This window comes from Saccopteryx bilineata, chromosome 7, assembly GCF_036850765.1.
Source record: "Saccopteryx bilineata isolate mSacBil1 chromosome 7, mSacBil1_pri_phased_curated, whole genome shotgun sequence".
In the NCBI taxonomy this organism is placed as follows: Eukaryota; Metazoa; Chordata; class Mammalia; order Chiroptera; family Emballonuridae; genus Saccopteryx; species Saccopteryx bilineata.
In genome coordinates, this window is record NC_089496.1 from 28,690,486 (window position 1) to 28,706,602 (window position 16,117).

General features: G+C 37.0%; 1 protein-coding gene across 13 annotated transcripts in view; it reads left to right on the top strand.

Annotated features, from left to right (window-relative positions):
• Nucleotides 1-11,779, top strand: part of MIOS (meiosis regulator for oocyte development) — a 38,385-nt gene extending 26,606 nt beyond the window's left edge. For 11 of the 13 annotated variants that reach the window (XM_066239309.1, XM_066239312.1, XM_066239318.1 and 8 more), the window contains 4 exons: nt 4,995-5,147; nt 7,458-7,662; nt 10,417-10,546; nt 11,332-11,779. In XM_066239309.1, coding sequence (XP_066095406.1) covers nt 4,995-5,147; nt 7,458-7,662; nt 10,417-10,546; nt 11,332-11,428 — 585 coding nt within the window. In that variant the 3' untranslated portion in view covers nt 11,429-11,779. Of the gene's footprint in view, nt 1-4,994; nt 5,148-7,457; nt 7,663-7,821; nt 7,928-10,416; nt 10,547-11,331 lie in introns of those variants that run through there. The other 2 variants (XR_010726586.1, XM_066239321.1) reach the window with 2 other exon arrangements.
• Nucleotides 11,780-16,117: the final 4,338 nt, after the last annotated feature.

A 16,117-nucleotide genomic window follows, 5' to 3' on the forward strand; every position in this document is an offset into this window, starting at 1 on the left:
ATTCATTTATCTTTGCCTTTACTTCTCTTGCGTTTGGGGTCAAATTCATAAAATGTTCTCTCCGGCCAAGGTCCATGAGTTTAGTACCTATGCTTTCTTCTATGTAATTTATTGTTTCAGATCTTATATTTAGGTCTTTGATCCATTTTAAATTATTTTTTGTGCAAGGAGATAAACTGTAGTCAACTTTCATTCTTTTGCATGTTGCTTTATAGTTTTCCCAGCACCATTTATTGAAGAGGCTTTCTTTTCTCCACTGTGTGTTTTTGGTTTCTTTATCAAAGATGATTTGACCATATATATGTGGTTTTATTTCTGGGCTCTGTATTCTGTTCCAATTGTCTGTGTGTCTATTTTTCTGCCAGTACCATGCTATTTTGATTATTGTGGCTCTATAATATAATTTGAAGTCAGGTATTGTAATGCCTCCAGCTTCATTTTTTTTCCTTAGGATTACTTTGGTTATTCAAGATTTTTATGGTTCCATATAAACCTGATGATTTTTTGTTCCATTTCTTTAAAAAATGACATTGGAATTTTGATGGGAATTGCATTAAATTTGTATTTATATATTGTTTTGGGTAATATGGCCATTTTAACTATATTCTTCCTATCCATGAACAAGGAATATTTTTCCATTTCATTGTATCTTTTCCAATTTCCTTTAATAATGCTTTGTAGTTTTCAGTATATAGGTTCTTTACATTCTTTGTTATGTTTATTCCTAGGTATTTTGTTTTCTTGTTGTTACTGTAAAGGGATTATTTATTTTTTTTAGTTCTTTTTCTGAGGTTTCATTGTTGGCATATAAGAAAGCAACAAAAAAAAGAAAGAAAGAAAGAAAGCAACGGACTTCTGTATATTAATTTTGTATCCTGTGACCTTACTGTATTGGTTTAATGTTTCTAATAGTCTTTTCTGTGGAGTCTTTGGGGTTTTCTATATAAAGGATCATGTCATCTGCAAAAAGTGAAACCTTTACTTCTTCTTTCCCAATATGAATGCCTTTTATTTCTTTCTCTTGTCTGATTTCTCTGGTTAAAACTTCCAGCACTGTGTTGAATAGGAGTGGAGAGAGTGGGCAGCCTTGTCTTGTTCCTGATTTTAGGGGAAGAGTTTTCAGTTTTTTACCATTTAGTATGTTAGCTGATGGTTTGTTGTAAATGGCCTTTATTATGTTGAGGTATTTTTCTTCTATAGCCATTTTGTTGAGTGTTTTAAACATAGAAGAATGTTATATTTTATTAAATGCCTTTTCTGCATCTATTGATAGGATCATATGGTTTTTGTTCTTTGTTTTATTGATATGGTGTATTACGTTAATCATTTTACGTATGTTGAACCATCCCTGTGTTTCTGGTATGAATCCCACTTGATCATGATGAATTATTTTTTTAATATGTTCTTGTATTTGATTTGCTAGTATTTTGTTTAAGATTTTTGCATCTGTATTCATTGAGATATTTGTCTATAGTTTCCCTTTTTTGTGTTGTTTTTACTGGGTTTTGGTACGAGGGTTATGTTGGCCTCATGAAATGTGTTTGGAAGTATTGCTTCTTCAATTTTTTGGAAGACTTTGAGAAGAATAGGAACCAATTCTTCTTTGAATGTTTGGTAGAATTCACTAGTATAACCATCTGGTCCCGGACTTTTATTTTTGGGGAGGTTTTTGATAGTTGTTTTTATTTCCTCCCTGCTTACCCGTCTATTTAGGCTTTCTACTTCTTCGTGATTCAGTCTAGGAAGATTTTATTGTTCTAGGAATTTATCCATTTCTTCTAGATTGTTGAATTTGGTGGCATATAATTTTTCATAGCGTTCTGCAATAATCCTTTGTTTATCTATATCTGTGGTAATTTCTCCTCTTTCATTTTGGATTTTGTTTATATAAGTCTTTTCTCTTTTTTCCTTAGTGAGTCTTGCCAGGGGTTTGTCAATTTTATTGATCTTTTTTTTTTTTTAATTTTTTATTTATTTATTTATTTTTACAGAGGCAGAGATAGACAGGGACAGACAGACAGGAACGGAGAGAGATGAGAAGCATCAATCATCAGTTTCTCGTTGCGCGTTGCGACTTCTTAGTTGTTCATTGATTGCTTTCTCACATGTGCCTTGACCGTGGGCCTTCAGCAGACCAAGTAACCCCCTGCTGGAGCCAGCGACCTTGGGTCCAAGCTGGTGAGCTCTTTGCTCAAGCCATATGAGCCCGCGCTCAAGCTGGCCACCTCGGGGTCTCGAACCTGGGTCCTTCCGCATCCCAGTCCGACGCTCTATCCACTGCGCCACCACCTGGTCAGGCTTATTGATCTTTTTAAAGAACCAGCTCTTTGTTGTATTAATTTTTTCTATAGTTTTTCTGTTCTCTATTTCATTTATTTCTGCTCTAATTTTTATTATTTCCTTTCTTCTGCTGGTTTTGGTTTGCCTTTGTTTTTCTTTTTTTAGTTCCTTAAGATGTGGTGTTAGGTTGTTTACTTGGGCTCCCTCTTGCTTTTTCATATAAGCATGTAATAATTTGAACTTCTCTTTTATTACTATTTTTGCTGCATCCCAGAGATTCTGATGTCATGTTGTCATTTTCATTTGTCTATATATATCTTTTGATCTCTTATTTCTTCCTTGACCCATTCATTTTTTAGAAGTATGTTGTTTAATTTCCACATTTTTGTGGGTGTGTTTACTTCTTTTTTTGCAGTTGAATTCTAGTTTCAAAGCCTTATGACCAGAGAATATGCTTGGTATAATTTCAGTTTTTCTGAATTTGTTGGTGTTAGTTTTGTGGCCCAGAATGTGGTCTATTCTTGAGAATGTTCCATGTACTGGAGAAAAATGTATATTCTGATGTTTTTGGATGAAATGTCCTGTAGATGTCCATTTGTTCTAGAGTTTCATTTAAGGCCGATATTTCTTTATTGACTTTCTGTTTGGATGAACAATCTAAAGCTATCAATTGTGTATTGAGGTCTCCAAGTATGATTATATTTTTTTCGGTTTGCACATTTAGATCAGTTAGTCTTATATATTTTTGTGCTCCTTGGTTTGGTGCATATATGTTAAGAAGTGTTATGTCTTCTTGATTCAGTGTCCCCTTTATCATTATGAAATGTCCCTCCTTGTCTCTGGTTACTTTTCTTTTGTAGTCAGCATTGTCAAATATGAGTGTAACTACTCCTGCTTTTCTTTGGATATTATTTGCTTGGAGATCGTTTTCCAACTTTTCACTTTAAATCTATTTTTATTCTTGTAGCTTAGATGTGTCTCTTAAAAGCAGCATACTGTTGGGTTTTGCTTCTTGATCCAATCTGCTACTCTGTGCCTCTATTGGTGAGTTCAATCCATTTAGTCCTAACTCAGACTTACTCCCTGAACTGTTTTCTCTGCAGTTTTTGTCAGAGCTTGACTAGGTTTTATAGGGGCAATCTAGAGAAGACTTACTGAGCATAGATTAACCAAATTCTTTCTTCATTTATCCTTCCTGCCATGGAAGGGACAAGGGAGGGTTATATGAAGATGTCTTATTTTCCTATGTGTGTGTTTGTGTCCCCCCCCCCCCCCCGAGAAAGAGAGGAACAGACAGGTACAAACAGGAACGGAGGCAGATGAGAAGCATCAATTCATAGTTGCGGCACCTTTGTTGTTCATTGATTGCTTTCCAATATGTGCCTTGACCAGGGGGCTCCAGGCGAGCCAGTGACCTTGAGGTCATGTCTATGATCCCATGCTCACACCAGCAACCCTGCATTCAAGCTAGTGAGCCCACACTCAAGCCAGATGAGGCCGCTCAAGCTGGTGACCTTGGGATTTTGAACCTGGGTCCTCAGTGTCCCAGGCTTACACTGTATCCGCTGCACCACTGCCAGGCTCTATGCTTTATTTTTTAAAAAAAAACCAGGCTTTTATTCTACTTTAATACTTAGTTCTAGTTAGGTTGGTCATGATTAAGACTAGATTATATGTTTACTTTTTTTAAGGAATGAATTATCAACTAAAAGTTTTTCACATGTTCCTTTAGCTAAGCTGACTCTAGTAATTGAAATGACTATCTAATTAATAGGTGAAAGATAAGTTCTTTCTATTTTAATGGAATGTGTAAAGATAGATTGTCTTTATTAGTTGTTACAGGTTTTTTCCTATGCTGACTTCTAACATTCTAGTTTTCTGTCTGCTCCCAAGAAGAACTTAGAAACTAGGCTTCACATTGATGCCTGTAGCATCATTGGATGCAGAGAGTAACTCTACTTTCTTCATAAGTTAGGGAAGTATATGTTAGGCAGGGCTATAAGCATTCTGTGAAAACCAAAGCTGGATAGGTGAGATGTGGAATGTGACAGCTGTCATGGAATGTGCAGCTTCAGGGAAGGTCCTTCTGGCAAGAAATTGTTGCTTTTCACTGTGTCTTAGGGGCATACAAACTAAGAACATTTTTGGTTTTGTATTTACTTTTTAATTTTTAAGGTGATAAATGTATGTTTTAATTGAGGGCAAGAGAGAGAATAGACAGATTTTACTTTGAGATAAATAGGTTTACAAAAATAGCACCTCAGTTTATAACACATTGCTAGATATGAAGAACTAGCCTCAGTGTTATTTTAAGTGTGATCAAGCAGCGTGGCATGTATTTGGATTAGATAGTGAACAGATTTGGTGAACCGAGAGGTTTTAATTGTTGGAACAAAGAGTATTCACATCACTTTCATTACTGCATTTAACCAAGAAGGTGAATTGTTTGCCCTTGGGTTTTTAAACATTTTATACTTCTCTGGCCGGGTCTCAAATATATGGATATACATTATATAGTTCTGTCATTAGTCATCAGCTTAAATAAATCCGTGGAACTTCCATCAGTTATTTCATCCACATCCTCAGTAGGAGTCGGCTTTTGGCAACAAGGAGGCCAAATTTCTTCTATGTGACTCATACTCACATATTTCCTTAAACTTCTTATTTTGCCAGGAAAATTTTAAACAATTGAAATAATTTGTTTTCTTTTTTAGGGTTCTCCTTTAGATGTTCTTAAAGATGAAAGAGTTCAGTACTGGATTGAGAATTATAGAAATTTATTAGATGCCTGGAGGTTTTGGCACAAACGAGCTGAATTTGATATTCACAGGAGTAAGCTGGATCCCAGTTCTAAGCCTTTAGCGCAGGTAAGTACTCTGTTTTGGAGAGAGTCAAATAACGTCTACCTAATAGTCTAGCCAAAAGTAGAAGTGTTTATAAATACATTTAGAGTTTGATTTAATAAATTATATTAACTTATTCTTTTTATTTTTAAAAAAAATTTTTCATTGATTAGAGAGAAAGAGAAAGAGGAGAGGAGAAAGAGGAAAGCAACTTATTTCACTTAGTTCCATTTAGTTGTGTTCTCACTGATTGCTTCTCGTAGGTGCCGTAACTGGGGGTCATACCCGTGACCTCTAGTGTGTCAGGTTGATGCTTATCCACTGAGCCACCCAGCCAGGGCCATTATTATTATTAGCTCATTCTTTTGCCTGTGTTGAGTTCCCATTGATATCTTTATCCCAGACTGGATTTTGTCTTTGATCTTCCAGTTTTTGGTCTGACACTTTCTAACAATCTGCTCAATTGTTTGAGCTTTAATCCAAGATGGAGCAAACCACAGCAGGCCTGGAGGATCTTAGACAAAACTAACTCAATCCCAGGGCCGTCAGAGGTTTTCTAGTATGTTCTTAGGCCCTGATGGCGAACCTTTTTATAAAAACTGCCCACTTTTGCAGTGCTGGTCAACCTGGTTCCTCCTGCCCACTGTGGGCATTCCAGCTTTCATGGTGGGCGGAGCAACCAAGCGGCGCCTCGATTGGCCCACCTTGGAAGCTGGAACGCCCACTAGTGGGCAGGAGGGACCAGGTTGACCAGCACTGCAAAAGTGGGCGGTTTTTATAAAAAGGAAGACCATCACGGTTCTAAGGCCTTCCAGAATCTGAACTATTCTATGATCTTATAAATTTCATTTATGTATTGTTTTTCTACACTATTTATATGTAATGAGGCATGATTTTTTAAACAGTATATATATATATATATATATATATATGGCTACCATATAATTATATGGTTACCATGGAAATTTAAAAATATTTTTTAAAAAAATTTAACATTAATTTTAAAAACATGGTGTCCATTATCTCATGAATCATAAAGCACATGACATAAGATATCTCTTAAGTTCAGATGTTAAATATCAGGTATATTCCCAGTGTGAGCACTGGATGGTGCTGTGGTGCTATTTTGCTATTTTAGAAAGTTGAGAGATTAGTGCTTCTGTTAAAACAACCTGAGTATTAGTAAAATAGAATTACATGATAATATTTGTTACTGATCTATATGATAACTGTTTAAGAGTCTGAGAGTTTAATTTTAAAGCAGAATGAGTAGATACTATTGCTATTATTTTAAACTTTTAACTATTTACCATTATAGGATCCTAAACTCCTTCTTATCTTGGGAAATGAGTGTTTTCTTTTTTTGTCTTTTTTTGTGTGGCAGAGACAGGGAGAGTCAGAGAGAGGGACAGATAGGAACAGACAGACAGGAAGGGAGAGAGATGAGAAACATCAATTCTTCGTTGCAGTTCGTTAGTTGTTCATTGATTGATTTCTCATATGTGCCTTGACCGGGGGGCTATAGCAGACCGAGGAACACCTTGCTTGAGCCAGTGACCTTGGCTCAAGCTGGTGAGCCTTGCTTAAACCAGATGAGCCTGCGCTCAAGCTGGTGACCTCAGGGTCTCAAACCTGGGTCCTCCACATTCCAGTCTGATGCTTTATCCACTGTGCCACTGCCTGGTCAGGCATGAGTGTTTTCTTTATAAGAAAATTTTGTTGAGTAGATGATAGCATGAAATTTTAGATCAGCAGTCATATTGGGATTTAAAAAAAATTTTTTTTCTGTTGATTTGAAAAAGAAAGAGAGGAGGGAAGTGGGGAGTTAGGGGTGAGAAAGAGAGAAGCATCACCTCATTGTTGCACTTAGTTGTTCCATGTTAGTGTGCGCTCATTGGTTGCTTCTCCTATGTGCTCGGGACCAGGAATTGAACCCATGATCTCAATGCATGGGATGACACTATCCACTGAGTAACCTGGCCAATGCTGGGGTATTTTTTTAATGTCTTTCAAGTTTCTATTTCTAAAATGTTGGGATATAATGTTACCAAGTCCTTATTATATAAAAGATGTTGGGATCTAATGATACCAAGTTTTCCTGTGTATATCAGTGGCATTAGGAAGCATGTAACTAAACAAAGGTAATAGATAAGTATTCAATGGAACTGCTAAGTATAAATCTTAAATGAGAGCTAGTCAAACTTAGGTAAATTATTTTAAATACAAAATAATGTTTAAAATTATTTAAAATAATTTGTTGGGATCAAACTTTGAATTTTTTATTTTATTTATGAAGTTCACATTATATTTTAACTTCTTTTCTTTGTTTCATAGGTGTTTGTGAGTTGCAATTTCTGTGGGAAGTCTATCTCCTACAGTTGTTCAACTGTGCCTCATCAGGGCAGAGGTTTTAGTCAGTATGGTGTCAGTGGCTCGCCAACGAAATCTAAAGTCACAAGTTGTCCTGGCTGTCGAAAACCCCTTCCTCGGTGTGCACTTTGTCTCATTAATATGGGAACACCTGTTTCTAGTTGTCCTGGTATGATAATTCAACAGTACACTCTTTTTTAAATTTATTTTCTTCCTCCCTCTTTCCTTCCTCCCTCTTTCCCTCCCTCCCCCTTCTTCCCTCCCTCCCTCCCTCCCTCCCTCCCTCCCTTCTTCCTTCCATTCCTTCCTTCTTTTTTTCTTCCTTAAGGAGAGGAGGAAAGATAGTGAGGCAGCCTCTCGTATGTGCCCTGACCAAGATCCACCCTGCAACCCCGTCTGGGGCCAGTGCTCAAATCAACTAAGCTATTCTCAGCACCAGTCGCTTGAACCAGTCAAGCCACTGGCTGCAAGAGGTGAAGAGGGAGAGAAGGAAGAGGGTGGGGATAGAAGCGGATGGTCACTTCTCACGTGTGCCCTGACCAGGGATCAAACCCAGGGCTTCTGTACGCCAAGCTGACACTCTATCCACTGAGTCAACTGGCCACGGCCTACACTATACCCTTTTGAGCCAAAATTTTTCCTCTATAAGTGATTTAATGTTGTAAACAAAAGAATACTAGCTTGATTTTATATTATTTCTAAGAGCAGGCAACTTGCTGGCTTTTGTTCCCTATAGATTATAAAATCTGTATATTAAAAATATAATCTATATTCTTGATATCTCAGTAATCTAAAAAATTCTTGCCAGTTTGAAGTAAGTGGGAAGAGCTTAAATATTAAGTAACCTATAATCAGGCCATTTTCTTTTTACTCTAAGAGGAATTTCCTCAAGTATCATAGTTAGAAGTCAGTGTGCCCTCATGTGTTACAAACTACCTGTGTGCACACAGAGTTCCTCAGAGCACTTTCACGTGGCCTCTCCCTTCATCTTCAAAGTCTACCTGGGAACTACATAGAGAAAGTGTTAACCTAGAAGTCCAGTCCCTTTACTTGTAGGTTTTGGTGGTGTGTTTCTGCTACACATTTCAGTTACCTAGAAAATATTATATACATATGGTTAGACATTAGGATGATTATTTACTGCTTATAGTAAACTGAAAAAAATATTGAAAACAGTAGATAAATGAATACAGTTATACCCAGTGGCTGGAAATATTCCAGCCATTTATATAACTAGATTATGATACTGTAGCAAAATTTCAAATACAAATATTTGAATATTTGACACACTGGTATATTGAATAATGAATAAAAATCTGGATATGGTATCAGAGTGCCTATTTAGTTATAGCGCCGGCATTCAGTCTGTGACAGGGAGAGTCCCTTTAGCCCTTTTTCATTTAAAGCGTTAGACTGGGAGAGCCTTTCTAGTTAAGAAAGTTTGTAATTCTGTTTTGCAGCTGATTCATGTAAGTAGTCTGCCTTTGTTACATTAACATCTGTGTAAGAGATTTGCTGGTATCATTAGCTGAGCAATTATTTTTCAATCTGGATGCTTTTTTTTGAGAGAGAGAGAGAGGAAGGAGGGAAAGGAAGAGAGAGAGACAGAGAAGCATCAACTCATAGTTCCACTTAGTTGTGCCATTGATTGCTTCTGTGTCCTGACAGGCTCCAATCAGAACCCTCAGATCTCGAGCTAAGAGAGATACCTTTTTTTAAACAAATAAAAGCAATATGCAATGTTTTCAAATGCACTTGTCAGTTTCAATTTATATTTTAATCAAGAATTTTCATTTTATATAATGCTTGTTGATCACTTTTTCATGGCCTTGATACTAAAATAAAAGTTTTTGTGAACTATAACACAGATAGGAATGTATATATTATGTACTGTGATAAACTCAAACATCAGCGAGTCTTCTACCCTGCTCTAGATAACATTGTCTATTACCAGTACCTTTGATCATTTCTCCCTGCCTAGTCTCACCTCTTTCTTCCTCCTCAGAGGGAATCACTGTCCTAAATTGTGTTATTCAGTCTCTAGCATGTCTGTGTGGTTTTATCACATGTTTAATTTTGTCTCTGTTTTAAATTCTTCTATACAAATGAATCATATGGAATAGATTCTTTGACTTACCTGTTTTGCTCAACATTGGGATTGTTTTAATTTCTTTTTAGTGTCAATTATGCTGATGATGGTAGCTGTAGTTCATTTTTCATTTGTATTTAGTATTCCATTTATGACAATAGCAATTTTTCCACTCTACTACTGATGGACACATTGGTTGTTTCCAAATTTTTACTGTTATGAACAGTGCTGCTATGAGCATGCATGCATATGTGTCTCTTAACATGTACAAAGCTCCTCTAGTGCAATTACTTACATGTAAACTTACTAAATCATACTGTTCAGTAAGGCTTTACTTAGGATTTTTTTGTTCTGTCCAGGAGAGAGATTGGCCTGTAATCTTCCTTTCTTATATTATTTTGCTGCTTTTATTAGCAAAGTTATACCAGCTTCATAAAGTACTTTAGGAAACCTCCTTTCTCTGCTCTGGAAGAGTTTTGTATATATAAAAATTACCTATTCCTTTGATATTCAGTAGAACTCATCTGTAAATTGGACTTGGTTGTTTGTTTTTGTGGAAAGATTTTAAAATATCTGTTAATTCTCTGAAGTTCTTCATTCATGTTGCTTCTTAGTTTGATACTTTATATTTTTCAACTTTTTATTAGTTATTAAAAATGTAAGGAAACTTCTGTTTTTTGGTATCTTTTTAATTGAACTAGATCCGAGCATTAAAGTTACTATTTCAATATGATATATGATTTTTATTTTGACATAGTTTTAGAAATACCTTTTAAGAAACTTAAAATAAAATATTGTGATATAGTTACTAAGATCACTTTCTTTAACCCACAGGAGGATCCAAATCAGATGAAAAAGTGGACTTGAGCAAGGACAAGAAATTAGCTCAGTTTAACAACTGGTTTACATGGTGTCACAATTGCAGACATGGTGGGCATGCTGGACATATGCTTAGTTGGTTCAGGTAATCGGCACTTTCCTCCTGTAATAGGCTTGGAATTAGAGGAGGTGGCCTTTTAAATACTTAAGTCTAAACAGCTAAAGGGTTCATTTCTTCTTTCTTGTCACCTGATTTAACAGAGGTGGTGTCAGCATTCTGTTATTCTATGTAATTTTAAGCTATAAGATTAAACATAATACGGAATAGTTTAAACATGTATGGGTTAAGTTTTTTAATAGCATTATTTAACTTTACTTGGGGAGAGACTATGTTTAGTTCTTTTACGGTTAACTGAATATCCTATCATATAATATGCAGTTGAATTATAAATTAAAGGATAGCATACATATCAAATTGTTATACCTGTTTTCTGAATAAGCTGGTTATGGAGTAAGTGAGCGCCTCCTGCACCGGACACGCTCCAGACTGTATTTAGCTGTTACATTGAGCAGTGCAATGGCCCTGGACTCCTAATTGCTATAGCTTTTACGCCCAACTTGTCATGTTGGCTTTAATTTAAACTCTGAGCACATCCCTTCACCTTCATAACTCTAAACGAGATATCTTGTTATAAACTTAGAAAATAAAGCTATTCAGTTTTTCAGTAACTGTTCAGCTTGGCACGCATTTCTAATTTAGCACCTTTAATGTTTTGTCTTTGAGTTTTAATTCCTGTATTTTTCCAAGAGCCATTTTGAAAAATTGCATTTTAGATATAGATCGGTATATAGATAAAGAAATGTACATATGTGTGTGTGTGTATATATGTATAATTTAGATTTTTTACTGTGACGTGGCCTGTTTTTTAGGGACCATGCAGAGTGCCCTGTGTCTGCATGTACGTGCAAATGTATGCAGTTGGATACAACAGGGAACCTGGTGCCTGCAGAGACTGTCCAGCCATAAATGTTATCTCCTAACCAGAAACCTTCGAGTGTGGAGCTCTCTAATAGATGTCCTTCATCGCTCGTAAACATGCCTCCGAACAAGTCACTCGTGACTTTCCTGTAATGGGAAAATAAATCATCCTATCAAATCAGCAGTTCGATGTTTGAGTGATTTTGATGAGCTTCCCGGGGACAGGTGCTGCTGAAACGGACACAGAGTAGGTGTGAGTTTTGTTGAGATGGCTGGAAAAGTTCATTTTGGAAGAACTTGCTAGGGTTTTCTTGAAATCATAAACACAGTTCAAGCAGACTTTCTGGAATGGTGAAGAACAGACCTTGAACCTTTATTTTCCAAGCTGAAAGTGGCTATCGTTCAGTAAAATCAATAAACTTCGAAAATAGAATAATGATCAATTCCGTGACTCATGATAGTTTTAGCTCATCCATGGTTAGTCCTTTGAGACAAAATTGAAACTATGGATTTTTACTTTTAGAAATGGAGAGCTCTTACCCTACATTGGAAAATAAAATATGTCAAGATATGGTTAGACATATCATTTTTTAGAGTCTTTTCTATCGTACGCTTTCATTTTAAGTTAAATCTTTTGGCACAAATCATTTTCTTTCTAGAAAAGCCAAATTAAGAATATGTCTTAAAATTTTCTCTTCTGAAGAGAAAAACATGCATCATTTCAGGGGAACATGTTATAAAATTTTCAGTTTCAACCTTTTGTTTTTCAATGACCTGATTTGTCTTTCAAGAGTTGTCTCCCTGTTCATTCATCATCTTACGCTCATCATCTGGGAGCATTTTACTAGACACAAAGTCTGTGCAAGATGACATCTGACCAACCATTTAGCAATCTATGTCAGTGTGTCCTAACTGTCCGATTCCCCCGTTATTTCTAAGGTTACCTGGGAGATGGAAGTTTCTAAAGTAAGTATATTTGGGCCAATTCAAGGCCTTTGTTGTAATTTTATTTTCTTCTCTTTTCACTGCTACATAGTTAGAAGAGAAATAGAAAGGATTTGTAGCCTGTTTGTCATCTGAATAAGCAGAGAATTGAACTAATTTTCATAGTTGAGGTTGTAGTCATAGATAAAAAGTAACCTTAAAATTTAATAATTTTATGGGTTTTGGAGAAATACCTCGAATGTTAAGAGCTTTCATGTTAGCAGTTTTACCTGATGAAGATCTATTAGGTTAGTTTGAGATGCGACCGAAATACTGAACTAAAGTGGACTGAAATATTCTTTTACTTTGAGATATGATAGGAAAGGCCCTTTTCTAGGAAAACGTTGCATCTGTACTCTAAATGTCTCACCTAGGTGGTGACAATCTCTTAAAATGAAAGAATGGGGAGTAGATATATAATTATTATTTTTAAACAAGATTGTTATTAAGAGGACTTTTCCAGTCTTCTTTTAGGGAAATCTTCCAGATTTTATTTTACTAAAGCATAACCTTTATCTTTAAAATGGCTTCAATTCAGTGTCCCTTTCTAATTTTCTTGTCCTAAATATGAGAAGTCAGCTTTAAGTAATGTCAAACTGTCTTATACACTTTGAACTTTTCCTAGCTCAAGTAATATAAAATTTTTGAATGTATATTTAGAATAGGGTTATACCTAAAATATTTTAATTTTTGGAAATACAAGACAAAGTCTAGTATATAAATAATCTGCTTGTTTGTAATCATATAGGGTGACATTTTTAAGATTGTTTATGCTGTATCAATTTTCTAATATTTTCTGTGAAGCCCAACTATGCATACAAAATGTGAATATGTTTGTTTTGCATTTCAGTGTATGTGGATTGTGAATATAGGTTAAAATTATTTTTCTGTTTTTATGAGGTCACCGATATTTGGGTTTATGAACTCAAGATATTTTACCTAAATATGTTCAATAGAAGTGTTTAATAAAAGTATTTTTATTATTTTTTTAAAAGTTCAATAAATCTGGGTTGAAAAGATATCTACTCTAGAAATTATGACTTCTCCATGAATAATTCTATAAGGTAATATTAGTGCTTAATTAAGTGAAAAAAAAAATTTTTTTTTTTGCATTTTTCTGAAGCTGGAAACAGGGAGAGACAGTCAGACTCCCACATGCGCCCGACCGGGATCCACCCTGCATGCCAGGCGACGCTCTGCCCATCCTGGGCGTCGCCATGTTGCGACCAGAGCCACTCTATCGCCTGAGGCAGAGGTCACAGAGCCATCCCCAGCGCCCGGGCCATCTTTGCTCCAATGGAGCCTTGGCTGCGGGAAGGGAAGAGAGAGACAGAGAGGAAGCCGCGGCGGAGGGGTGGAGAAGCAAATGGGCGCTTCTCCTGTGTGCCCTGGTCGGGAATCGAACCCGGGTCCTCCGCATGCTAGGCTGACCTCTACTGCTGAGCCAACCAGTCAGGGCCCTACGTGAAAAATTTGATACTTAATCTTAGAAGTAACTTTTTTTTTTTAAAACAGGGACAGAGAGAGAGAGTCAGAGAGAGGGATAGATAGGGACAGACAGGAACAGAGAGAGATGAGAAGCATTAATCATCAGTTTTTTGTTGCAACACCTTAGTTCATTGATTGCTTTCTCATATGTGCCTTGACCATGGGCCTTCAGCAGACCGAGTAACCCCTTGCTCGAGCCAGTGACCTTAGGTCCAAACTGGTGAGCGTTTTGCTCAAGCCAGATGAGCCCGCGCTCAAGCTGGAGACCTCAGGGTCTCGAACCTGGGTCCTCCGCATCCCAGTCCGACCCTCTATCCACTGTGCCACCGCCCGGTCAGGCAGAAGTAACATTTTTTAAACTCTGTTTTTCTGTTGAATATGCATTCCAGAGTAGTTATTCTTTTAAGTCATCTATTCAAAAAGTAATTTTGGTCCCAGCTGGATGGTTCGGTGGATGGAACGTCATTCCAGCACGCCAAGGTCATGGGTTCGCTCCCGGTCAGGGCACATACAAGAATCAGTCCATGAGTGCATAACTAAGTAGAACAATGAGTTGATGTTTCTCTCTCTCTCTCCCCTCCTGTGCCCCCAACTCTTTCTCAAATCCATGGAAAAGAATTTTTTTTTAAAGTAACTTTCCACCTGACCAGGCGGTGGCGCAGTGGATAAAGTGTCGGAGTGGGATGCGGAGGACCCAGGTTCGAGATCCCAAGGTCGCCAGCTTGAGTGTGGGCTCATCTGGTTTGAGCAAAAGCTCACCAGCTTGGACCCAAGGTCACTGGCTTGAGCAAGGGGTTACTCGGTCTGCTGTAGCCCCACAGTCAAGGCATATGAGAAAGCAATCAATGAACAAAAGTGCCACAACGAAAAACTGATGATTGATGCTTCTCATCTCTTTCTGTTTCTGTCCATCTGTCCCTATCTATCCCTCTCTGACTCTCTGTCTCTGTAAAAAAAAAAAGTAATTTTCCACTGTTAATGCAACACACATGGTAAATACTAGAGTTTGAAAGAATATAGTTCTGCATTTAATTGCATGACTAAATTTAATTTCAGTCACTCATTTGACTATAAAAATTGAAAGTATGGGCTTTGAAATTTAAAGGATAATCCTAACCTTAGTACTGTGGCCATGTGACTTAACCACTTTGATCTTCAACTTTGTATGTTAAAAGCAAGGTACAGAAATACCTACATACTTAATAGGGTGATGGGACTGTTAGGTGTTGAAATAAACAAAGTGCTGTGTCCCTGTCACATAGTAAGTGCTTTATAAAAGTTAGTGATTAACAGTCATTGTTACCTTAGTCTTCATCAGTTACTCTGTATCAATACTTTTTAACTGAGTATAGTATAATTTAAATAAAGGATCTATGTTTGTTTCGAGGGAAAATTCCCAAAAGCTTGTTTTCCCAAATCTAGATAAATTATGGCAAACAAACAAACAAAGTCAGTTTAATTTATTTAATTTTCTAATTTAGGACTTTCCAAAATTATTTTTTAATTATAAATAATTTGAGGAAGTAGATCTGGTCTGTGCATTTTTCAGAAATATAATTTTCTTGCTGATGTATTGATAGTGAAGTGTCTTGAAATGCTATATTAAAAAGGTAACTTTAGGATTAAAGGATAATTTGTTAACATCAGAAATAATAGTAACTCAGTGATACAGTCTTTTTTTTTTTTTTTGTATTTTTCTGAAGCTGGAAATGGGGAGGCAGTCAGACAGACTCCCGCATGTGCCCGACTGGGATCCACCTGGCACGCCCACCAGGGGGCGATGCTCTGCCCATCTGGGGCATCACTCCATTGCGACCAGAGCCAGTCTGGTGCCTGAGGCAGAGGCCATGGAGCCATCCCCAGCGCCCGGGCCATCTTTGCTCCAATGGAGCCCTGGCTGCGGGAGGAGAAGAGAGAGACAGAGAGGAAGGAGAAGGGGAGGGGTGGAGAAGCAGATGGGCGCTTCTCCTGTGTGCCCTGGCCAGGAATCGAACCTGGGACTTCTGCATGCCAGGCCGACACTACCACTGAGCCAACCGGCCAGGGCCAGTGATACGGTCTTTCATCATTCAATTTATGAAAGCATGTTGCCTTAGCATTGTCTTACAACTGGAAATCCAGATACAGAAATCTAATTAGTTGGGCTCTTAAACTATAAAGTCATGAAGGGTAGTCTGGAAGAATATTTGAAGAGATTCATGTCTCATAAACTTGAAACAGGCATTCTTGTAAGAATCCATGCAAATCTTGGGTCTTACGTCTTTT